This window comes from Protopterus annectens, chromosome 14.part0 (assembly GCF_019279795.1).
Source record: "Protopterus annectens isolate FY-2018-M chromosome 14.part0, PAN1.0, whole genome shotgun sequence".
Lineage (NCBI taxonomy): Eukaryota > Metazoa > Chordata > Ceratodontiformes > Protopteridae > Protopterus > Protopterus annectens.
Genome location: NC_056748.1, coordinates 125,362,052 through 125,389,411, shown reverse-complemented (window position 1 = coordinate 125,389,411; position 27,360 = coordinate 125,362,052). Strand labels below are relative to the sequence as shown.

Sequence of the window (27,360 nt, the reverse complement as noted above, 5' to 3'; positions counted from 1 at the left end):
TTTGTTTGCACTGAATTTAAGCTGCCATGCTTTAGATAATTCCTACAACCCTGAGAAATTTCTTATCATTCTCCATACATATTCTTTGGTATCTACCCTGTTCTTTATCTTGGTATCACCACCAAAAGGGTAAACGTCTCCTTTTGGGCTTTCCCTTAAGTGCCTTATTAACACACTGACAAGAATGGTACTATCACAGACCATTTTCTTTCCTCACTGGCTACATTTTATGCAGCACTGTGTCAAATGCATTGCTGAATTTTAAACAGGCCACATCAAACAGCCTTTTCTGATCAAATATCAGTTTATAAATGGCACGTTACGGACTTCTCTGAATATCGTTCCCTACCTTGTAAGGCAACATTAAGAATCAGCATTTATTTGCATTATAAATGCATGAATAATGCAAGATAACTTAACAGGGTTATGCAGAAACATGTAGGAAATGGTTATTACTGACATAACATTGAGGCTGCATAAACACCCAATTGTTTTGCAGCTTCTGTTCTTCTAGTCACATGCAGTGGTGTACGTGCATACTGGGTGGGGATACCATTCATGTAGCAGGTGTCTGTGATTAAATAATCAATGCACAGCAACTCCTGTCTCTGTGTATGTTATTAATGCTAGACTATGAAAGAACACTTACCGTAAAAATACAGCAAACAGCAATGTGTCTGGCTCATCCATGTAGTACTGGTCTACATTCAAAAGGTAGATAAATGAAAACAGAGCATAAAACTGTCATTGTGGGCAGCAAGTAAGCAATTAAAATCTTTGTGCTGAGCAAAACAAGAGATTTAGTTGTGTGTGATTTAAAGTTGGTAAAATAGGGTTGAAAGTGAATGTGATAACAAAACAGACTTTTTAAATGTGGTTATAAAATGACAGTGTCATGTTGACACACATGAACTGACTTTAATGAAATATATATCCAGTAGTATTATAGTTCAAGTGCATTGCAAATTTATGTGTTTTAGCAATGTTGGGGTAGCGCAGATTCGGAGCTGTTACCACTGCTGTCTTGCAATGTTTGATCCCCCAGTCTGGTTCTTGGCACTGCTGCTTTACAGTGTTTGATCCCCCAGTCTGGTTCCTGGCACTACTGCCTTGCAGTGTTTGATCCCCCAGTCTGGATCCTGGCACTGCTGCCTTGCAGTGGTTGATCCAACAGTCTGGTTCCTGGCACTGCTGCCTTGCAGTGTTTGATTCCCCCAGCCTGGTTCCTGGCACTGCTGCCTTGCAGTGTTTGATCCCCCAGTCTGGTTCCTGGCACTGCTGCCTTGCAGTGTTTGATCCTCCACCCTGATTCCTGGCACTGCTGCCTTGAAGTGTTTGATCCCCCAGTCTGGTTCCTGGTATTGCTACCTTGCAGTGTTTTATCCCCCAGCCTGGTTCATGGCACTGCTGCATATAGCGTTTGATCCCCTAGTCTGGTTCCAGGCACTGCTGCATACAGTGTTTGATCTCCCAGTCTGGTTCCTGGCACTGCTGCCTTGCAGTGTTTGATACCTCAGTTTGATTCCTGGCACTGCTGCCTTGCAGTGTTTGATCCCCCAGTCTGGTTCCTGGCACTGCTGCATACAGTGTTTGATTCCCCAGTGTGGTTCCTGGCACTGCTGCCTTGCAGTGTTTGATCCTCCACCCTGATTCCTGGCACTGATACCTTGCAGTGTTTCATCCCCCAGCCTGGGTCCTGACACTGCTGCATACAGTGTTTGATCCCCCAGTCTGGTTCCTGGCACTGCTGCATACAGTGTTTGATCCCCCAGTCTGGTTCCTGGCACTGCTGCCTTGCAGTGTTTGATCCCCCAGTCTGGTTCCTGGCATGCTGCATACAGTGTTTGATCCCCCAGTCTGGTTCCTGGCACTGCTGCCTTGCAGTGTTTGATCCCTCAGTCTGGTTCCTGGCACTGCTGCATACAGTGTTTGATCCCTCAGTTTGGTTCCTGGCACTGCTGCCTTGCAGTGTTTGATCCCCCAATCTGGTTCCTGGCAATGCTGCCTTGCAGTGTTTGATCCCCCAGTCTGGTTCCTGGCACTGCTGCATACAGTGTTTGTTCTCCCAGTCTGGTTCCTGTCACTACTGCTTTGCAGTGTTTGATCCCCCAGTCTGGTTCCTGTCACTGCTGCCTTGCAGTGTTTCATCCCCTAGTTTTGTTCCTGCACTGCTGCATACAGTGTTTGATCTCACAGTTTGGTTCCTGGCACTGCTGCCTTGCAGTATTTGATCCCCCAGTCTGGTTCCTGGCACTGCTGGCTTGCAGTGTTTGATCCCCCAGTCTGGTTCCTGGCACTGCTGCATACAGTGTTTATTCCCCCCAGTCTGATTCCTGGCACTGCTGCCTTGCAGTGTTTGATCCCCCAGTCTTGTTCCTGGCACTGCTGCCTTGCAGTGTTTGATCCCCCGGTCTTGTTCCTGGAACTGCTGCCTTGCAGTGTTTGATTCCCCAGTCTGGTTCCTGGCACTGCTGCCTTGCAGTGTTTGATCCCCCAGTCTGGTTTCTGGCACTGATGCATACAGTGTTTGATCCCCCAGTCTGGTTCCTGGCACTGCTGCATACAGTGTTTGATCCCCCAGTCTGGTTCCTGGCACTGCTGCCTTGCAGTGTTTGATCCCCCAGTCTGGTTCCTGGCACTACTACCTTGCAGTATTTGATCCCCAGTCTGGTTTCTGGCACTGCTGCCTTGCAGTGTTTGATCCTCCACCCTGATTCCTGTCTGGGATCTGTTCCACTTGTAGTTTGCATGTCTTGCCCATGACTTAATTGGTGTTGAATGGGAGGTATAATTTTCCTCTCATACCTTAAAGACATGACAGTGGGTGAACTGGTGAGCATGTTATTTACCTGTATGAATATGTGAGTCCATGCATCCCTAAATGTACTGGTGTCCCACACTGCACTTGATCTTGATTTTATGCCCACTAACTGGTGGGACAAGCCCCAACTCTCCATAACCTCAAGTGGGATAGAGCATGAATGAGCAAATTAATGAATAAAGGGATGAAGAAAAAATGTTTATCTGTTAAGAAACTTACTAAAATACAATGAACTTTCATGTGATAAGCATAAAAGAAGTAGTGATAAGTGTTTTTCTTAATAGTACATTCAGCAAAGGCCATGGAATCCAAGATGATGTGATAGTACATCTCATGAGATCTATGGTGGCACCCAAACCACTATCATATCCAACTCCATGCAGAGAATCACAAATGCTGCCATCCTTGCCCTGTTCAGCAGTGTTGTTCATTGCATGGGTGGGTATATACACTTTTGGTTACAACAGGAGGTCAGCACAAGGGATCACAGTCTGTAACTGTGACAGCTAGAGTAACACACTCTATAAATCCATGTTGTGGGTGCCAATGAATGCTTAGTCTATAAGGACATAACACTTTACAGTGGACTCCATGCAGGTCATATTCTTGGGGTATCACATCACCCCTGTAAAGGGGAAACTCTAGTCCTGCAATATCAAACCAGTGCAGTGGTCTTAGCTCATGCTTACATTGGTGTACCCCCCATTCACAGTAGGTCACTGTCTATGACTCTAAACACCTCCCACCAGGGGATATAGCCTATTTCCACCTCCAGAAATGTGCTTCCCCATCCACCTTGTCTTGACAGCTATGTGTCATTGTATCCCTTGACATCTACAGATATACAGATATGAAGATGACTGAGTACTATTCAACACCCCCCATGCATTCTGTATCATACCTCTCAACCTCATATTTCAATAAATCTGGACAAAGCCTAAAATAATGGGTGGGGGACAAAAGTTCAAAAATAGGGCCAGATTTTAAATATTGCTCTTATAAACATACAAAGATGCAAGAATAACAGTTTTTGGGGTAGCATACATTTTCTGAAGGATATGAAGTTTGAAATTCAATTGTATGTCATTATTTTGTCACTTCATTCCCCAATGATTTCTCAGTAAACTGACAAATTTTATGAGGAACAGACAGAAAATATGAAGGAAAAATCTGAACATTCTGCAAAACTCTGGACACTTGAGAGGTATGTGCTGTATGTAGAGAAGTGCATGACACTGCTTTGTCACTGTGCACTTGTCAGGGCCCATACCGCTGGACTAGATATTGCCACTGTAATATCTCTGGCCATGAAAAACAGTCCTTCAGCTTCTGGCCAGTTAGCTAATGGTATGTAATGTGCTACCCTGTACCATTTTTGGTAAAGCCTCATACCACCTTATAATACTTCTAACTGTAAGGCAGCAGCATGTGTGGACAGTAAATGCTGCTGAAGAAGCACTATACATCTTAATTTGCATGTTATGGCTATTTGCATATTTATATTCGCACTCATTTTGTTTTCTGCTCTGTAGTACTAGCTTTGAGTGTGAATCACAACACACCTGTTAGTAGCCACTTCTCATGTAAAGCTGAACTGCAGACTATGCATCATGTCTCTGAATCCTGACCTAAGGGCTTCACAGCAAGCATGGAAATTGTAAAAGACCATGTGCCTAACCAAAAATGCTTGTAATGAATAGTTCAGGAGTGTAATCATGAATACTTCTGATGAAGCATTTATGTATTTAGAATTATCAAAATAGAGGGAAAGGTTTGTCGACAGTGTATACAGTTCTGAATTTCTGAATAATGTGAAGGAAGGGATTTAGAATGACTTTCAAGAGGGAGATTTAAAACTATATTTAAGAGTTGAAAACACTGCACTTGTTACGACTAAAGCATGTATTGAATAAAGGCCATATTGTGTGCAGTTATCAACTTTCAGCTTATTTGTTACCATATACAATTCCAGCAACAATGAAAAAGAAAGATTATAAGTGAGAAACAGCCTGTATTGCAAATGAATCCATTGTTAACAGCGCTGGGTGGCTAGCCCTGCCTTGTTTCTTCCATAACACAACCACACACATACACTCACACTATAGCCACTTTAGAGCGACCAATCCACCTACTGCATGTCTTTGGTATGTGGGAGAAAATTGTACTTCCCAGAGAAAACCCACACAAATAAATAGAGAACCTGCAGACTCTGCACAGAAGGCATTGCACCTCTGTGCCAGCCTGATATAGCCGATCAATGGTTAATAAAAATGTTACCTTTCCATGTATACACTATAGCACTTACACTTTATCATAGGATCATAAGGAGTTACTAGGTTAATAGCCCTAGGGCCCTTAACAAGTCTAGCCAAGTTCTACCCTTATTTCCATGATCAGCACCTAATACCCTTGTCCAAGAGGGATACAGGTGGAAACCCCAGGGTGAATTTATGGTTACCTATCCAATCGTACATAATGCGTTAGAAGAGGGCCAATCAGGTGCTCTGTTTGACATGAAGAGGAAGTCTGCTCCAAAGGTGTGGTAACCTCTGGGAGACAAATCTTTTCCTCCAGCAGGTTTTATTAATGTCACTTACCAGGTTATGGTCTTTTGAGGAAGTAACCTATGTACCATTTCATTTTGCAGATATGCAGCATTTCCAATAAAGCAGGGCCAGAGATTGCCTTATATGCAAGGCAGAGATCATCTCTGAGTAGTCTGTATGAAACAGAATAAAGTGACAGTGATTTCAGATAATCCACATAGGACAGATGATGAAGATCTTGAATCTTCCTTGTGAGGAATCCTTGTTGTTTCTCCAATTGCTATAGGTGTGTAGAAAGGTACATACCAAAAGGGGAGCTGTACTCAATTATTGGCCCCTGAGGGAAGAGTACAGGGAAGTTATAACTTCTTTTTTTTCTGGAGGCAATGCCCTTATGAGATGAGCAATATAGAATGCCCTCCTTACCACCGTGGAGACATGATGATCAAAGGTAAGATTGCTGTCAACGTGTGCCCAGGTCTCTCACCACTGAGTGCATACTTAGGGTGCTCCTATTGATGTGGTAGTTATCAGGAACATTGCTCTTACTGAAAGGGATGATAATACATTTTTTTTGCATTGAGTTTAAGGCCATAACTTTGGCACCAGTCATTTGTTTGTGTAAGAACCTCATGTAGGATGTTGATATCATTTGGAGACTCTATGACTGCTCCCAGTTTGCAGTCATCAGCAAACTTTGTCATCCACAGACCTTTAGTTTTAGCTTGTACTTCAGAGAAATAGATTCCAAACAGTAGAGGTCCCAGGACTGATCCCTGTGGAACGCCACTGGCTACAGGTCTGCAGTTGGTGGTGGATTCACCTATTCTGACTATATGTGTTCTATCAGTGAGCCAGCTAGTGGACCATCTAAAGATATAAGGGTTGATACCTAGCTGGGTGAGTTTGTCAATGATGCCTGAGTGGGTGATAGTGTCAAAAGCCTTGACTAAGTCTAGGTAGGGTATATGCAAGGGTTTTCTCTCATCTAGGACTTTGATGACTGTCTCAAAGAAGTCCACCAGGTTTAACAGGCATGATCTTCCTTTGACAAATCCAAACTGAGTAGGGTCAAGTGTTTGGAGATGACCTATATCTTTGTTGATAAGGTCCATGATGATTTGCTCCATGGCGTTGCAGATAAGGCTAGTCAAGCTAATAGGTCTATAGTTCACAGGGTCAGTGGAAGCACCATCTTTGTGCAAAGGAATAATGGTCGCCGTTTTCCATTCAGCTGGGATGAAGCCAGTGTTTAGACTATGATTGAAAAGAGTACACAATGGTGTTGCTAATTCTGATTGGAGCCCATGTAGGACACAGTCTGGGATGTTATCAGGTCCCATAGTTGCTGTGATTTTGGCCATAGAGAGAGTATTTATGACCTGCTCTTTAGAGATCAAGGTGGGGGACAGGTGTTAGGGATGTCATGGGGTGTGTGTGGTGAGGACAGGGGAGTGAAGTTTTCACAGAACCTGTCTACCAACAGGTTAGCTACAGCCACAGGCTCCAGTGTATGTGGTATCATTAGCTACCAGTTTGGCACAAATCTGGACTTTTCCTTTTAGGTTTCGGATGTAAATAAAGAACACCTTATGGATGTCCTTAGTTGAGGAAGCTAATTTGGATTCATATTTTGCCTTTGAGGACCTCACAAGAAGTCTTATTTGCTTGTTTAACCTGAGGAGGGAATGTTTCCAGTTTAGGGCTCACTCCCTCTTAGACAGCAATTTTTTCCTCTTGTTGTAAAGCCTGTTAATGGCAGTTGTCCACAAGGTAGGCTTACTCTTCCTTGAGGAGCTTGTTTTGGTCCTGTCAGGTACAGCTGAGTCAATGCATTTATTCATGGAGGTACCTGACAGACAGCTGACCATGACCTTTTCCTTATCCAGCCTGGTGAGAGGGACATCTGTGTGTCTCACGATGGAATCTCCTATGACTAATATTTTGGTTTTGTGTTTTGCCTTAAGGGCTTGACAGGTGAGACACTGGTGTGTGAGCTATTATGTGTATTGTGTTCTGTAGAGGAAGTATTATGTGTAGCATGCTTGTGTTTTTGTTTGGGAGGTCTCTGGTGTTTAGGTATGTTTCTGGTAAAGACCTTCACATATGCAGGTATGTGTGATGTGTGTTTGGGTGGAGTAGGAGGCGAGATGTTCATGCTGATAACCCACTCATTGTCATATGTACTGACAGGTGTGTGAGAGCACATGAATTCAAGAGTCTTAATATAGTTGCATCTCTCACAAGTTGAGCTTGTGTGGACTAGGAGTAGAGGGTTGTCGGTGAACATGAGGCAATTGCTACAATACCTCAAGATGTCCATGTCGACCAAGCTAGTTAGAGAAACTGTGGGAAATTGTCAATCCATAGTGTTAGGTAAATTTATATGGTCAGGAAAAGAGGTCACACTTAGGAATGGCTAGTGGGTGAGCAGTGTGTTGGTACCACTGAGGCTAGGCTTAGTGTTCCACCTGACAGTAGACTAGGGCCAAGAAAAACCTCTGGAGGGCCACAAGCAAAGTGCTAAGGGGAAATTTAACAAGCAAAATGTTTACGTCTATATGGTAACCACTGCTATGTGGTACTGCACAGTGCTGCACTACACACAAACAAGTGGAAACGCGGAGCTTAAACAAAACAAGAAATAACATTTTTAATGCAAGCTAGCCAATAAGGACACTCCCTCTGAGCTCTAGTCCAATCATCCCCAATAAGATGGGACCTAGGCAATACTCTCCTCCCACAAGGGTGCAGAAGGGCCTTCAACAACAAGGATGGCTGAACTTGATGCTCATAAGTTACAAAACAGACCCAGAAACAGCAAACCTGGTACTGGGCTATGCTACATCTGAACTAGTACAGTATACAGTAAACTGTGACAAAAAAAACAGTTCAGACAATTGAAACAAACAGTAGAAGGCAAACACAAATTAAAGTACAAAATAAGAGCAAAACCAGGCACTTATACTTAGTTGAAAGCAATGGATGCATTAGATCTTTCAGTATCTCAGTAAAGGGTTGGTTTTAAGTTTTAATGCTCAAATGATACCAAACACTCTAGATTCAGCAAGTCTGAATCTGGCCTATGCTATAAAATGCAGAAGTGCTAGAAATTCAAAGTGCATAAAATCACAAGTCACAACAGCAAAAAACAGTTTAAATAAAGCAGCAGTTCACCAGCAATTCCCAGATTAGAAGGATGTAGGCCACACTCTCCTGCCACAATAGTCTAGACCACAAATCCTCCCAATGTAAAACAACTAGTTTTAGAGTCCAAGTGCTTAAGTCAGAACTAAGACACTTCAGAATAACAGACACAATAGATCTTCAACCAGCAATTTGCAGCTTAGAAGGGTGTAGGCTATCTGCTCCTGCCACAAAAGTTTAGACCACAAATCTTCCTAATGTAAAATAACTGGTTTGGAACCCAAGTACTTAAACTAGAATAAGGACACTTAGAATAACAAGCACAATAAGCCTTCACCAGCAATTCCCAGCTTAGAATGATGTAGGCAACACTTTCCTGCCACAAAAGTCTGGACCTCAACCCCCCTAATGTAAAATAACTGGCTTGGAGCCTAAGTGCTTAAACAAGAACTAAGACACTTTCAGAATAACAGACACAATGAGCCTTCAAACAGCAGTTCCCAGTTTAGAAGTGTGTAGGCTCTCCTCTCCTGCCACAAGAGTTAAGACTACAGAACTTCCTAGATTTTTTTTCATTTGATCAATACTGATAGGTCACTACATATCAAAATTATGGAACATCTAAGGTAGATTTGAAAAGATTATGTCAGAAATGCATTATGCAAAAATTCTCAGGAAATAGCTCATAATGCTACATTTCAGACTAGCCCATTGGCAGAATAACATGCCAGGGATATATGATGGATTTCAATAATTTGTTGTTGATAAAGGAGAAAAAAGTGACAGGTAATATTACATGCAGATAATGGACTAGGACTCAGCAGTACTTTCATACTTAAAACATTTTTATTAACAAGGGAAGCGAATGGAAGCATTTATAGTGTAACTGGATTGGTTACATTTTAATTGGTTTCTATGTATAACTGTGCCGTAACTCAGTTTACTTAGCGCATTCATCCGGTATTCTGGTCTTTGCTGTACTTGGACTTATTCTGTTTGGATACTGGTTGGGAGAAGCACGAAGGCCAGCAGGCAAAACTTTCTAAATGTAGAGTCTGATATCATAACAATACTACATGTATGTTTTAAAGCTCTTATATTTGTTACCCTAATGAAAACTAATAGCTATGATCCAGTTTTAAAGTAAAAGGTTTGGAAATATTGCGACTTGTTAATTTCGAACGGTCATTCTGACCATATTTTACCCCTTCCCACCTTTATCTAAGTAATACATTCAATTTTTCTTATAAAATTCTAAAGGATATTTTTTGGATTCTGAGATGGAAGTTGTGTACAGGAATAACTAACAGCACTAAACACAAGAAAACGACAGCCTGCTGAATGCATTGTTTCAGTCTGTTCTTGTGAATACTATGTGTATGCTATAACATTTGAAAGGGATTATCCATGACAGCTTGACACTCGAGTCCTCTAAACACAAATGCACAATATTTACACAACGCTACTTGCTAAAGGACACATAAGAACTAAACAAATTTATTAAAGCATAATGTAACACCATTCAAATACTATCACCTGTTTTGGTCCTACACACCATCTTTTACTTTCAGTTTATGCTAGATCACCTCCCCTATATCCACAGTGATGTACAGGAGCTAATTGAGGTAAGGACATGCTTTCACCACCATGAACCAACTGCTGAAACAGACTTTGACCAAAAGTGAACAGGCTTCACCTATTCACTCAGAACCCTGTGTCCACCTCCTGCCTGTGACTTACTGCTGTATGTTTTGCAATTGATGTATAATCCATATTACTTTTTAATACGTCTAAGCGGCTCTCCAGGACATCACCGGGATGCACTCACTACCCCTTACTGCTTTCCATTTTCTCTTGTCTTCCTATTATTAACCTTCACCATAGTTTTCTACCCCTCTGCACTATTTTCTAGTTAATTATGGTTTCCCTTAGCCCACCTAAGTCCCTGTTGTATTCTTTGGTTTCCTCTCTTATTTACTCCTAGTAACCCCTTTTCTTATTGTGGCATCCTTCCTGCAGTCTACTTAATCCATGGTTGTAATTATCCCATGCACTTTTTCAGTAGTTATAGTAGTTGCTATTAAACCAAAATTTAACTTTTCCTTACTGATTCTTTTTCTTGACACTCATGCATTTGTTACTGGGATCCCCCTGTGTTGTTAATGATCTGAACTTTAAAAGTAAAAGTAAAAACAGCTTATGTAGTTGATTTTCTCCTGCATATCCCATGATGCATTGTGACATTTAAAACTCCCCACATGGACATACATTCAGTAATCCATCCCCTTCCTGATACTATCGGTGTAAGGGGTGGGTTTCTGCTATCTTTGTGCACTTTTGGGAGCCCTTTGATCACTGGTATAGCCAGTTCCTCAACCTTCACAAAGTTATAGACCTCCTCAGAGATCTTCTGTGTGGTGAACAATTCATGCAAAGTCTGACCAACATCTGTTATAATGCGTCTAACTTCCTGAGCGGTTATTTCTTGATAGGTACTCATATCCTGGAGCATTTATAGCATTTTCTGCTCATAAACCTGGGAGTTCATCATCACAATTGCCCCACCCTTATCATCTGGTCTGAAGACACCCAAGGATCATCATGAAATACAGTAGTGACATACCTAGGATCTGTGGGGTGATTAAGAGTAATTGGAATATTTTACAATCTGATGATAAAATCCAGGCTATAGTAGGTCCAACCCCATCTTTTAACTACAAGAATGCTTTGAGTCTGAAACAATTACTCTGTAATGATACATTTTTGTTTCCTCCTCTTCTTGGCGTGATCAAGTCTAGTAGGGTTAATGCTTTCCCATGTAGAAGTTGTAAGGGGTGTAGTTTCATAGATCAGTCCAATTGTTTTCAACATCCAGTTAATAACTGAATTTACAGGTCAAATGCATATGCTGACTGTAGGATGAAGAATTTAGTTTATCTAGCTAAGTGTTTGAAATGCACTTCTTGCTATGTGGATAAGACCAACTGCATGCTGAAAGAACGCATTTTACAACATATGAGAGACATGCGGTTGGGGTCACAGCATAATGTATTAGCACAACATTTTATGTCCAGCCAGGATCACTGCTTTGTATTTATGATTTTACATGCCCAACTGGCTAGTATAAGGGGTGGTGATCTACGCTTACAGACTGAATTAAGTGAAGATAGATGGATAGCTAATTTGCAAGCAGACCAAATTCCTGGCCTAAATGCAGTATTGCCACTGAAACCAGTCTTAACTGGGTGTAGACCACAATGCTAATCTCATACACTAAGCTATTACATGAGCTTTCCTCTCTTGGTCTTACATCATCTTCCCTTGCATTGTTCAAAAGTTATCTCACAGACAGATAACAGTCAGTTAAGTGGCAAAGATCTCTTTCTCCCTTCCTACCAAACATCACAGGGGTTCCCCAAGGATCCATCCTTGGGCCCCTTCTGCTCAGTATCTTTATAAATAATCTTCAGTTATCCTCTTAGAAACCCAAATTAATCCAATATGCTGATGACTCAGCTATTACTTGCTCATCAAATAACCTAACTGACCTGCAACTCATGACCCAAGTATTTTTTTCATCTATTGAACTCTAGTTAAACAACTCCCAATTACTACTTAACTCCAATAAAACAAAACTCCTACCTTTTCTCCCAAATTGGCAAATAGTAAATAAACCACATTTCAAAATTCATTCCTTAAATAACACTCTAATTGAAGCGGACCTACACACTAAGCTGCTAGGCGTAATCATTGATGAAAACATAACATTTGGTGTCCATATCTAAAGTAACATAAAAAAACCCACAAATTAGGCATGCTCTACTGATCCACCAGAATCACTCTTGTTAACACATACCTATTGCCTTCCCTAATATATGGCACAAATATCCTTACCATTCTCTAGATCTCCCTCTTATCTAAACTTAAAGCTTGCTACAATAAAAGTGCAAAATTTGCTATATTTTCTCCTAATCTTAATCACCACTGCACCACTCTCCCATCATTAGGATGGACAGAGCTTCCACAACATCTCTTTTTATACAACTGTTAACAGCCCATAACATTATACATAAACCCACTGCCTGCCCTGCTCTAATCTCCATTCTTCCTAGCTACCTTCCCACTGGATCGCTAAGGTCCAAAAACAAACAACTTCTATCAGTTCATAAGCCCAATAGAAATGCTGAAAAATGCTTCTACTCCCATTACAACATGATAGCCTGGAGCATCTTCCAACAAATATTAGAAATAATTCTAACTTTCTCTCATTTAAATATGCACTGAAAGAATTCTTAAGCAAAGCATGGATATGTTCCTATTGTATGCCCACTGAATACTATATCTCTTCTGCAATTACTGCCCTTTACAACAACCTTTGTGCCTTTAAATACCTCTTCAAAAACCATGCGCCTCACTATACTTTCACTGCATTCTCTCCCTCCTACTTCTATTTTCATTTATACATACTTACTGACAACATCTCTGTTACCTCTTCACACCACTCCTCTCTTCCCACATCAGCTACTCTTATTGCACACACCATTTCCATTCTTCATACTCTCATCTACTCTTATGCTTCCACTGATGCTGTCAATCTTCTCTTTTTTCTATTTAAATAATTAATCAAGATTATAATAAAATTCCTCCCTATTATTTTGTAAATATCTGACATATCTCTTCCATTACAATTTTTGACATGTATATTTTTAGTTGTACAAGAATTCTGTTGTAATATATAATTAATTGACATGTACCTTGGAGCTTTTTGCCCCATGCCTCTATTGAAAATGAGATCCTAAGACCCCAGTCAGACTTTCCCGGTAAAGAAAAGTCAAATAATAAAATATCACCACTAAAGTAGAACATGTGCTTTTTTACTACAGGTGAGCTCCCTTGCAAATCCCTACTTTATTAATCCCTCTCAGAGGATGAACCACCTCAGTGAAAGATCAGTCACATTTTTTGTATATTATAATGTGAAGTTCTTTCCCTGAGAGGCTGTGGTCTCATATACTGTACAAAATCCAGGATTCAACTCCATATACTTTTCTACAAAGTGTAGCCAGCACTCAAATATACTCCACAATGTTTGATCAACTTCAAAATGAGCAGTTATGTCTCAAGTTATATTCATGAACGACTAGGGATGGTTTTAGAATTTAAAAGAAATGCCTCCTAATGTTCATCCAACATGAAGTGGACTTTAGATGTGGCAGTGCTATATAATTTTACAACCAGGAGACAATTATGATCCATCCTGAAACATGAGTAAACCCTGACCCTTTGGATGATGATATTCTCCCCTCCATGTTGGGGTGGAGGAATGGATGAAGGCAAGAGGACAAACTCTTTCAAGGCTTCTGGGTGATGGCTCCCTCTGGCTACCCCCTCTCAGTGCATGTAAGGCTCCCATGATAAAGACTGAATGGGTTTAAGGAATATGGAGGTCTGATGGTCAGCAAGCATAGAGGTAAAAGGCATGTGAAAAATAAACAAATAGTTTAGTCTTGATAGTATAAAAGAACCATAACTGTATGTGTGATGCCCCTCTCCTCTGGGCCATTAATCAAGGAACCTAAATCCTCACCACTGACACTGGTGAGGGATGTTCACTTGGAAAACATAGATACACATAGTATTTCCAGGTGCACCTCTCTGCACCAACCACAATTTCCCTTAAGAGCACCCAGGGAAACACTCAATCCAGGGACTTGGTTTCCCTCTCTTTCTCTCTCTCTCTCCAGGCCCTCACTAAGACGCCCCAATGGCAGAACTATAGAGATGAGTTATCAGCTGAGTGTCCCAGGCCAAGTCCTCCAACACCCTCTCTGTGAAACCAGTGCTATGTGTCTCTGCTCCAAGTAGCTCACACACACACACACACACACACACACACACACACACACACACACACACACACACACACACACACACACACACACACACACACCTGGGAAAGGTTGGCACAGATTTACCAGCTATTCCCCTCTGCCCAGACTATAAGGTAGATACTGCCACCAGGACACTGCAAAGCCAGCTACTCTAAGGCTCTTACAAGAGTACCCAATTATTACTATGTAAAATTAATACTAATACAAATGGTAGTGTTTGACCAATGCAGTAAGGCTTTCAGGAGTGGCCACAATGTCACCAAATAAATATAAGTACTTTCAAAAGTTAAAATATTGTTTAAAAGACCAGCCACAATGAAAAGTTTAAATATATTTAATAATAAATAATAAAAGAACATTAAATTACTAAATATCTATTTACAGTAAACACCAGAGTTCCAATCACAGGGAATATTAAAAATAACAGATGGATAGATTAATGCAGATACAAATAAAACAGTACTTAACTAAGTTCACTATATTTTCCTGACTGATCTAAAGAATTGCTATCCGTAATTTACTTACTACAGCAAGGCAAGATGTAGGTGAGGGGTCCTTCTTGCCAGGACTCAAAAACAGACTGCATGGAGACTTTGATCTCATCTAGTATTAAAACATAATTTCAATGCTAGATTACAAAATGCTTTCACATACATCTGGTTATCTGACTTCTGGTTCACATACTACCCCTTTTTACCAGAAACTGAACCAGAATCTTGCACATGTGTGTTACCAAACACACAGACAGAGCTTTGCTAAGATGTGTTATAGCATTTGGAAACCAGAAAACCATTTCAACATTTCCACCCTTCCAGGGTAGCAATTAGTTCACTGCTAAGGACAAGACAGCATGATTCCTAGTCCTTGTTTTCACAGACATTTTGTCTCTGGCTACAATCAGAACTGTAAGATACAATCTTTATGGCCTTCCAGGTAATTTAATTTCAGACTAGTTTTCACAGTTAGCTGGACTGAGATTAACCTCTTTTCTTCTAGTGTCCTCTGTTACAATATATTAATTCCATCAGTTGCAATACAGTTTGACATATAGGTGTATTTCTTTTTCTGTCCAGCAGGAACCACCGTTGTTACATTTTTAACATAAGCAACTTTACAAATACATTTTCAAAACAAGCACCTGTACAAATCATCTTGATATACAAATGGCATATAATCTCTTACAAAACTCCAGCTAGATATGCTGGCATATGTTACACATCCACTGCCCTAATTCTCCTGGCATAGCTGGCAATACCTCACATTGTCACAGTATGCTTCTGATATTAACTGAGGAGGCAATCTACAAGAAATATTATTACAAGATAGTATCTCTGAAACCGTTTCAGATTTTCTAGCAATATTCACAGGAACATATATCATAATACTCAGTTATAAAATACACACAGCTAGTGATTTTAGGTATAAAGACATAGATATGCCTTCATGTTCATGTAATATATGTCATTTCATATAGGTCAATGTTTAGGTGGCTAAAATAATTCCAGGGACAGAAATAGTCAGTTATAAGGAGAAATATATATGATTGTTTCCATATATAATGCCAAGTCAGTGTAGATATGTTCTGGACATGTACTGCATTATTGATCCTGAATGAAAGTTATACAGTCATGCCTTAAAGACTGACTGCAATGGACCTTAGTAGACTGTGGCAGTGAATTGTATAGAACAACCCTGCTACATAAATATTAGAGGTTATATCTCAACCACCTTTTACTAATGATTGGTGAAAGTTTCAGAGAATTATACCTGACCTTGCAGGTATGTATCGTATCTAAGATTAACATTTCAACCTTAAGGAAATGCACTCACTCCCAATGATGGAGTCGGATTGGCTATACTGCACTTATCTGTACAGAAATTTTTGGTGGTGGCATCTCTCCTTTGACAAAAAATGGTGAGTCTTATTAAGAAATATACATGGTTTTGTCAAGAGAAAGGTAGTCTAGACCACTAACCAAGGCCATTTTCAGAGGATTGTGATTAAACAATGTTACATTACAAGAAGGATAATGTATCTTTGACCACTGAGTGATGGATGGCTGAAGTCTGCCAATATCATTGTCTGGTGGCAACATTGGAGTTGCATCATTTCCACTGCAGAATACCTCAAAAGGACCTAGTCAGGTTACTGTTCCAAGCATAATGGGGTCACAGTGCCACTAATCTTAACCCTTAAGAACCTTCCCTCAGATGCTAAATCCAAGAGGGTAGATAGTACATTGATGATAAAAAAATACTATAAATAAATTGAAATGACAATGAAAATACTTCAGCCAGTAACCATGCACTTCTAAGATAGACACTAATGTTGCAGGATATAATTCAAGAAGAATGAAACAGTCATGGAAAGTGGTTCAAAAAATGATGGCAAACCCAAGCTAAGTAATACTTTAACATGAAAAGTAACTCGAAACATACATCACTCATTACCTATATAAGCATGTAACTGTTTTTCTGTACTTAGGTAAAAATGCAACAGTAATTCAGTCATGGTCTGTGTATCAGTTTAGGTGCAGTGGCCTAGCCTGGCCCTGTGACACAGAGGGGTGAGGCCTTAATATGATCCAGATGACCCATGTTCAGCAAATGACAGAAGTGCTGCATGGACCAGAAAGGAAGGATGGAAAAGAGCAACAACAACGCCAGCTCACTCATCATGAGGGGGTTGGCATAGGACCTCAAAATTAGTGACATCTGCTGGATGGTGGATATATTGCTGGCTGTAATGGGCCTGGCAATGCTCCAGATCCAGAGCATACATGTGCTTCTCTGATGGGCAGCAGTTGTCAGCAATTGTCAGATTGTATTATCTTTGTGGGGAAATGAGCTGTTAGTCCACTTGACCAACTGACTGGCACACTGCCTGTCACCTGACTGGTCATTTGAATAGAATGGGAACAAATATATATGTGCAATGATGTTTGTGTGTATTATCTTGGCATTTCATTTATGAGGTAGACAGCTCTAAGGAAAGATGCACTTTATAGCGGACACAGTCTCTATATGTTTTATTGATATTTTACTGTGAAAAATGCTTAGGGCAAGTGCAAAACAACTTAAGGTGAAACTTATAATAGATTGTCTTGTTAGCAGTTTGTTGGTTAGCTCTCTACACCATGGGAATCCCTTTGAAATGTACTTGCAGCTTCCGTAGCACAGTTTCTTGTATTTAATGGCTAAATAGCACCCCCCCAGTTCTGCTATTGATTCACACACAAACCTAAGCAATGTTTGCAACATAATTCTACACCAAACATATGATACTGATCCAAACAAATAATGTCATTCCAAGGTGAACAGTAGAGTACATCTGCTATACTCCAGGTTAATCCTCTAATTCCCTAATAGCAATGGAGACAGTGGATAAACAGTGTGACACTGTGATAAAATACATACTAGGTACACTGTATAGATATTTTTTGTTTAACTACACTCTTAGCATATAATCAAATGATTATCTACATTCTTGGTGTACCCTCAGACTTATTAGAATTCCCTAAACCTGCTATACCCATGCTTGTCCTTAGAAATTGCTGACCACATAAAACACACACACACACACACACACACACACACACACACACACACACACACACACACACACACACACACACACACACACACACACACACACACACACACACACACGTGCATCCATTCATTTATCTATCCATCCATCCACAACCCCTTTTTCAATTTTTGCATATGGGGTCAGGGTGTCATCTCAACAATGCCAATCATCTTCAGCCAAGGTTACCACCATTGGGCATCTAGCCCTGCTATGGTTATCCTTCCATTCCACAAATGCGGACACACACTCACACCTACGGCCAGTTTAAACTGTCCAATCCACCTACTGCATGTCTCTGGAATCATAGTCCCCAAAATCCCCTATACCAGTTAAATTAACCCCCAAATCCTAAATCTGCAATTATTTTAAAAGAAAATATAGAATAACTTTAAAAATAATAAAGAATGAAAACATTTTCCATTTATTTATTTGTTAAGCAGTAAATTCATACATTATACACACAAAATGTACACACACATATGCTCATGCACAGTGCATATACAGATACACATGCTCATGTCCGGCATGCACACGCACACACACACACACCCTACGAGCAGTGGTGCCCACAGTAATTAACCTCTAGAAATAAAATTTACTCTTAAAATGAAAATTTAAAGAAAGAAAAATAAACAATAAAATATGCAATAAAAAGTAACTAACTTCAGTTGCCTAATTAAAAAAAAATAGTTCTACTGACAAAACAGGCCTAGTTCTAAATGTCTAAGATAACTAAAATTAAACTAAAATATATAAACTGTACAACCAGCAGATCCTAAAATACCCCTTACTATGCTACCAAGATTTATAAAAAATAATGTATATTAGTAGTGTACTGTTACGATTTGTTGGTTATATATTCTGCACCCACAGTGGTGCATATTTGTTTAACATATGTCCTTGTGGTATGCAGTGATTTGGTCATATGGCCAATTGTCGAACACAACATGTTCGACTGCAGAATGCCAGTTTGGCATAATTGTGAATGCAATTATGTCGAAACGCCAAACATCCCCCCTTTTTGACCCATGGTAGCACTTGTTTAGGTGGTAGTGCAGTCGGAAATGCCGAATTTCTAATTTTATACAACATTCCGACCATTCAACATCTAAATCTTCAACATATAAGTTCGAAGAACACCTTGTTCGACAATTTGCAGTACGACCAAATCCATGTAAACCGTCCTTGTGAATTTCATTCTGCTAGAATATGTTATACCCTTACTGTTAATATATAAAGAAGTACTTTAATATCCTCTGCCCCTTGCAAATAATATGCAATGGGCCTTATTTGATCTACCACAATTAGTTTTTTCTAAAAGGACTAGACTATATTAAGTAAAAAAATATAGTGATGCATCTTTGAGCAACATACAGACCCTAATGCTGAATGACAATTTTAGTATTGCATATAATAATTCTTATTATTGGCATATTGAGTGGTTCATTCAGTGTGCAGTGCAATCACCTATTACTTACATCACTTGCCATCTGTCCTCCTGCTTTGGCATGTAGTATCTGTGGAGTATCCACTACGGTTGTGTATCTGGACATCTGCTCCTCATGTCCACGCCTGTATTCCACCTACAAGTGGGATACAAAGAAACACTGCACATGAAAACCACCTCCTTTTAACAAAAGAAGAACTACCATGATAGTTGCACTTCACAAATAATTATTATAAATTCATTAAAACAACATTCTTGGATAGAGTCATGATATATTTGTACTGTTTAAAACATCATGTGAATTGACCTTTAAGAGTTCACTTGGGGTCTATAACAGGTGCTCGTGTACTAGTAGCTCTTGACATTCCTGCTCACTGCCACCTGCTAAAAAAACATCTCTAACTCCCGCGAGACTGATCTTCCATAACTACTTACCGATTCATTAAAACTCTATAGCCCTATCACAGCCCTAACTCTAAGCCTAAAACTCCTACCCATTTTCCAACGTGAGCCCTTACAATCTTATCTTAAAACTCCCCTTCAACTCCCTAACCCTAAACTCCAATTCTGCACCTTAAACCTGAATCACCTTCCTGATCATTGCCCTAATTGACATTCCCACCCTTTACAACTTCTTCACCATGAATGCTGCACACACCTCACTCAATCCTGAATAAAGTGTTTGGGTAAGGTGTGGCAGTTTGTTGCCGAAACCCTGTTACATTGGTCATTTGCACTGAAAGTTCTGCAAGTTCATTAGCAAATTCACTTCTCTTTTTTTCTCTCTTTATGTCTATAAAACCTCTTTTAACATCATAAAACATTAAATAAATAACCTAGACTTTAAGCGTCAGGAAAAAAGACACACAAACTGCAAGGCTGAGGTACAAAAATGTTAACTAAAGAAACCCTACACATTACAGTGCATTAAAATTACATGAACCCAAACAAATGCAGTGCAATGAATAATAAACAAAACTAGAAAAAGCAATAATAAATACATAAATAAATACAGAAAGGAAAATAAGCTGTGACATCGCAAGAGGTCAACATAATAAAACAGAGTACCAAGAATAAAATGTTATACATCATTTACTGAAACTACAGACATTTCTTTTTCTTAATAAACAGTTGTAGGAAGCAGGCAGAAGCAATACAAGTAGGCCTGTAAAAATGATTAAAATAAAGAAATAATGCAGCACCTATAAATCTTATAAAAACTTGATAAAAAAGTACACTTAAAAGCAACAATTGCAGCCATCCCCCTATTTACTATACAATCAATTGCATGTTGATAACACAAAAATAATTAAAACCATCACACCCACAAGTATAAACAATAAAGCACAAATACAAATGTATAAAAATCTAAAATAGTGATCTCACCTCCAAAATATGCAAATAAATATAATAAAAAAATCTGCCAGTTAAGAAACACATCTTAAATCTAGTCACAATGCATTACAACATTAAAGATAAAAACCTACAAAGAAAATGTGCCAAAATCAAAGTAAGGAGGGAACAGGGGTATGTCAGTAAGGCCCCAGTGTCAGCGGTCTAGAAAACAAAATACCCCTAATAAATCTCAATTTCTGATGTAAGTAATACAGTCTGGCATGAGATGCAGAATCAACTGAAGGTACTTAAAACCACATTTACTGAAGAACACATATGCCAAATGCTTTTTTTAAATTAACAAACATGTCTAAAGATGTTAGTTTAGCAATGAATATGTTTGCACCATCTAAGAACACCTTTGGACACTCTAGTAATGTAAAATACCTAGATGATGAGAAATCTGTGCACAAATTACAATTGCAGCAATGCCATCAGCGACTATGTGAACTGGAGAAAAAAATGAAATGGCAAGAAAAAATGGGTGATTTAGAAAACTGACCATGGAGATAAAATGTGCAAGAAATAAAAATTATTGAGAATACTGCCAACACAGACCTTAAATAACTCTTCTTAGACATTATCAGGAACAAATTCCAATAATCAACAGATGCCACTGTGGCTGTCAAAAAGAATTCACAGTGCAAGGAGACAGAATATAAAAAAATGGCCACCTAGACATGGAGTCTATATTGTAAGTTCGAAGTCTGAAAACTTCGAATCCCATATGATCGACGTCATATGAGCAAAGTTTTCAAACATCGAATGTTACAACGGAGCTCGCTGTAGGGAATATTTCCCTTCACTTAAATGCAGTGTGATCTTGGAGTTGGTATATTTAAGTAGCAGGGGGTGTGGGGGGCTTGGCCCCATGCATAGAGCGTTCAGGTAGATTTTTTTAGTTTTAGTTTGTTTATATTTTATGTTCGATGTTTGAAAACTTCGCTCATATGGAGTCGATCATATGAGATGCGAAGTTTTCAGACTTCGAACATATAATATAGACCCTAGACATGTGCTAGCATGGTTTTACTTTTTCACTAAGACCTGTTAAAATAAGTTAAATACTTAATTGTATCCATTACAAAGGGATGCTTGCTAAAGTGGTAGGTGACTTCTAGTCTTTTGTATAAATATTGAAGATCCTTCTACATGTGACTGATAAGGTAGATGTAGCTACATGCATGAGGGGACCTCCTAACTCCACTTCCTTGTAGTAATGAGTATGAGAAAAGGATCAGGCCATCAACTCTGGAAGAGGCATATGAATTTAAGTCTTGGATTACAGCTGTAAAGGGGATCATACTAAACCTCAAACCAACTGACCATGTCTTTGTAGACCAAGGATAGGTCTGCAAACAGAAGACACCAGTGACAAGTTGCCCACTCCAAAACCAACCTGATTTCACCAGTAGGAAAAAAATCCAAACAGGCCAGATGAGGTCATTGCAGTAATTATCAAGTATTAAGGTCATGATGATTCAAAGGTTAAGTGAGGTAAGATGACATCAAAGTGTGCAGAGAAGTCACTCAGCACCTTGTAACTCCAGAAACCTGCTCAGACTGGATGCCAGCTGACAAGGCACTCAGATTATAGTAGGAGGAGAGAGAGTATAACTGCTCAAGAAATACACCACCATCAGATATTTTCTCTGATGATTTAGAGGACCAAGTTGGGTTGTGCAGGAATTCAACTTCAACAAACCCATACCACAGCACCTGGTCAAATGAGAGAAAGAAAAAAAATAAAGCTCTACAGAACTGGGGGGAATTGAGTAAAAGAGACAGGTGAGCAAGTCCCAGAATGCTCATATTCTGCTGAATTATAGTTATTTTCTATATATACACAAATAATATAGTACAGGAAGCTTACCCATCACCATAAAGGCCCTTCGGGATTAATTTTTAACAGGGAGATGTGGCCCATTTTGTGAATGTGCTCCCAGTTAATGGCTTTAATTTCTTTATCTTATATACAGCCAACTGTTGGAATATATTAAAAGCCTCTTGATTCAATTATGACATCTGCATGGTTTCTGGTCTGACAAAATACTTCAAAACATGAATAGAGGCATGCTTTAGGCTCTGTATTCCTTGATCTCACAAAAGCCTTTGACCTACATCATTACAAGCTCTTGCTATGCACCTTACTCATGGCAGTAATCAGCCCCCAAGTACCATAATTATTTAAACACCTTACTCATGGCAGTAATTAGTCCCAAGTAACATAATTATTTAAACACCTTACTCATGGCAGTAATCAGCCCCCAGGTACCATAATTATTTAAACACCTTACTCATGGCAGTAATTAGTCCCAACTAACATAATTATTTAAACACCTTACTCATTGCAGTAATCAGCCCCCAGGTACCATAATTATTTAAACACCTTATTCATGGCAGTAATTAGTCCCAACTAACATAATTATTTAAACACCTTACTCATGGCAGTAATCAGCCCCCAGGTACCATAATTATTTAAACACCTTACTCATGGCAGTAATCAGCCCCCAGGTACCATAATTATTTAAACACCTTACTCATGGCAGTAATTAGTCCCAACTAACATAATTATTTAAACACCTTACTCATGGCGGTAATCAGCCCCCAGGTACCATAATTATTTAAACACCTTACTCATGGCAGTAATCAGCCCCCAGGTACCATAATTATTTAAACACCTTACCCATGGCAGTAATCAGCCCCCAGGTACCATAATTATTTAAACACCTTACTCATGGCAGTAATCAGCCCCAAGGTACCATAATTATTTAAACACCTTACTCATGGCAGTAATTAGTCTCAACTAACATAATTATTTAAACACCTTACTCATGGCAGTAATCAGCCCCCAGGTACCATAATTATTTAAACACCTTACTCATGGCAGTAATCAGCCCCCAGGTACCATAATTATTTAAACACCTTACTCATGGCAGTAATCAGCCCCCAGGTACCATAATTATTTAAACACCTTACTCATGGCAGTAATCAGCCCCCAAGTACCATAATTATTTAAACACCTTACTCATGGCAGTAATTAGTCCCAAGTAACATAATTATTTAAACACCTTACTCATGGTAGTAATTAGCCCCCAGACAATATAATTATTTAAACACCTTACTCATGACAGTAGTCCCCAGGTAACATAATTATTTAAATCCTTCATAACAAACACCTCAAAATCCAGACAGTTACATAGTCAATAATTGCTTACAACTTTTTTCATTTATTAATTATATTTATTTTATTTCTGTTAGTTATATTTATTGCTGTTAATTATATTTGCATTTCACTTAATATTCCTCTGATTCAGTTAGATTGTGCAGTACTTATTACTTAAGTACTTTAATAATCTTGAATTTGAATTACCCAGCGGATGGATGTAGGGAATGGTCTGTGAGGAATGAAACCTGAAAGCTATCAGGCAAATGTAGCTTTAGCTTTACCTGATCTTCTGTTTGCCGGCAATGAGAATCTAAAAGGATTGTTGTTTTGCGAGAAGATGAATGGATGATGAAATTCTGGTTCATTCGGATGCTCATACATCCATGTCATGGCATTTTTAGAGGAGGAAGACTTATGGACTGACAAAAATAGCACAACATTAAGGAGAAGGACTTATGGAGTGACAAAAATAGCACAACATTACAGTGTCTTGACTGCATGACATGCCACTCAGCAAACTTCCCACCAGCTTTTAAAGTGGTTCCATTTTGTATAAGTTTGCTCATTGATACTATATATTTATTGTTCTGAGTGATGGAAATTTAATTTTTATGAGGAATGTGATAGGTCAGCCCTCCTTTATTATGAGCTCAATCCTTGCAGGTCACAAAAGAGACACACCAATGGAAAGTAAAAGCAAGGTGCAAGTAAGGGAAAATCAGGTTTCTGGATCGTGAGAATTATACACAGGCTATAAATCATAGCCGTGTGACATATCAAATGCATATAATAGAATAATCGCACCCACAAAACCGTCAGCATTGTCAGCATTAAATGGACAGAACTTACTGTAGATTTCTATGATCTTTAGTCTATGGATGAACATTTGCCCACTACAGTTGATGACTATAGTTGGCATTCAGTTACACAGCCATATGCTTTTTTCATCTTTTTATCCTACAGACTGCTAAGAGGTGACCTTTGTCCAGCATACAAGACATCCTCTGACCCAATACTAATGGACCTACTGTACATCAGCAAGTCAAATGGCAGCAGAAATACTCAATTTAAGGATTTAAACCTCTTCTGCATCATCAACAAAACAGTTTCGAGAGACAGGTATATCTCACGGAAAACATTGCTTCTCTGGAACAGATTCCCCACCATATAAAAATAAAGCTCATCCCTGTCCATAAGAACTTCAAAGAACAACTGCATGCCTATACATAGATTTATAGCAGGGCTCTACGCAGCAGTACAGGGCACTATACATATGCATGAAAGAGGGAGATGCCTATATTGAAAACTACATGAACAATGAAGTGAGCTAACTTTAAACATCTGTTTCCAACTGGGAAATCTTTAAAATGAGTCCGGATTCCATATTCAGCTTTATTTACACTTGAGGCAGTATGATCTTATTCCAGGGCTATGCTGTATTCTTTGGGTTTAGATTCTTGAGCACAGAGAGAGAATGGAAAAGCAAATCCTATACTAATACTGCTCTTTCCCCACATGTTCTCTATGAGTTCCTTAAACTTCGCTCCACCATTTTGTTGAGTTACCAGTATTTCTCTATGAAATCATTACTCGAGGTAGAACTGCATCTAGTCCTTGTTCAATTCTTGGATGTAGGACTGCACCTTTATTTGGCCTAATATTTTTAATTAAAATTGAGGCACCAGAAAGAACTGTATGAAGGCAAGAATTACAGTAATAAAGAGAAGTGATTAGAATTGTGACAGAGGAGTATTATACCCACTGCCTCAAAACCAGCCACTAATCATGCACAGGCCATATATCAGTATACATAAATAATAAAATACAACCCATAGTACAAGATAAAAGAGAGAATGGAAATGCCCTTAAAAAATGCCCGGGTGAAATTAATGCACAAGAAGGTCTGGCTTCATTTCTCAACATGTATCCAAGAAAGTTTTGTATAATCGGGCAGTGCAGGACTAATGCATGTATGGTTAAATTTTAAGTGTGTGTGTGTGTGTGTGTGTGTGTGTGTGTGTGTGTGTGTGTGTGTGTGTGTGTGTGTGTGTGTGTGTGTGTGTGTGTGTGTGTGTGAATATATATATGTGTGTGTAAAACTGAAAATGTACCATTTTATTTTATTTTATTCATGTATCGCTGTTATCTAGGTAAGATGCATTAGAGAAAACTGACTATTTTCAGGGTGTCCTGTGACGTTTTTGTCTGGTAGAGTGACTGGTTGGTAAAGTTTTTTTACTCTGTAAAGGCTACGGCCGAGGCGCTAAGAGAATTTGTGTTCTTCAATTAAAAGTGTTTTTTTCTGGAAAGTAGAGCTGTTCTTCACTGGTCATAATTGTGGTTGTTTTCTATTTCTTAGCTATTTAAAGTGGTTATATTTAACACTACATCCAAGTACAAGGCTTGCTGCTGTAACCCATTATGCTATAGTCATAAATACTCTATTTTTGCACTGAACACAGAGAAATGGCTTAAATAGGTATGACACACAGAAGGCTGGTATCTCTTTGGTGACAACCGTTCATTTCACAGCACTAATAAAATACAGAAAAGAAACATAAATAATTGTTAAAATATTCAGCTGATAAAAGTGGTAATGTTGGCATGCTGTCGACTGCTGTTTAATAACAGAAAGGGTCTGCAGATTTATTGATTCCGGACCCTCTGCATCATTTAAAGGGACCAACAGTTTATCTATAACCCTCTGAGGTTAGGAAGGCTTGGTGACCATATACACCTGCTTCGGAATGTCATGTAAGTCTGTCATGCAGTATAATGGTCAGTACAAACCACAAGTTAAACCTCCAAAGGGCACATCCAATTATAGTAGCATTTAAATATATTCAATGCCATATATCAGTGCAATCTTTTTCACTAACTGAAAACAGTACATAATGTTTATATTATATATTAATGTTAAGAGAACAATAATATTTAAATAAACACTTTACTGCCATTATGCTGAATAAGGAATAACATATCAAAAATTGAAAATAATCTTAACAGAAAGTGCTCCAGTTAAATTTATTTAGACTAAAACAACAGGTGCACCCAGTATACCTTCCAGGGTTTGAATCTCTAACACTCCAGCTAACAAGCCTTCATGGAACTGCAACTAAAAATAAATTTTATTTGAGAACATTAAATGCTGCGATTATTTTTGGATTTCAATCTTGTAGTTGTCATTACTTACCTTGGGATATAACATACTGAAAACTGCATGGTCACCTGAACTGTATGTGTTCCAGGACCCCTTAAGGTTTAATCTGGTCAGGTTTAGTTTTGACAGCCTGATTCCACAAGTGCCCAGAAGATTAAATCAAAAGTATCTGCAACTAATGCTGGTATCATT

General features: G+C 39.1%; 1 protein-coding gene across 3 annotated transcripts in view; it reads right to left on the bottom strand.

The window, feature by feature from the left end:
- The window catches only part of LOC122788887 (nebulin related anchoring protein), a 503,978-nt gene that overhangs the window by 341,428 nt on the left and 135,190 nt on the right, over positions 1-27,360 (bottom strand). For all 3 annotated transcript variants that reach the window (XM_044055831.1, XM_044055830.1, XM_044055833.1), the window contains exon 7: positions 19,476-19,580. In XM_044055831.1, coding sequence (XP_043911766.1) covers positions 19,476-19,580 — 105 coding nt within the window. The remainder of the gene's footprint in view (positions 1-19,475; positions 19,581-27,360) is intronic.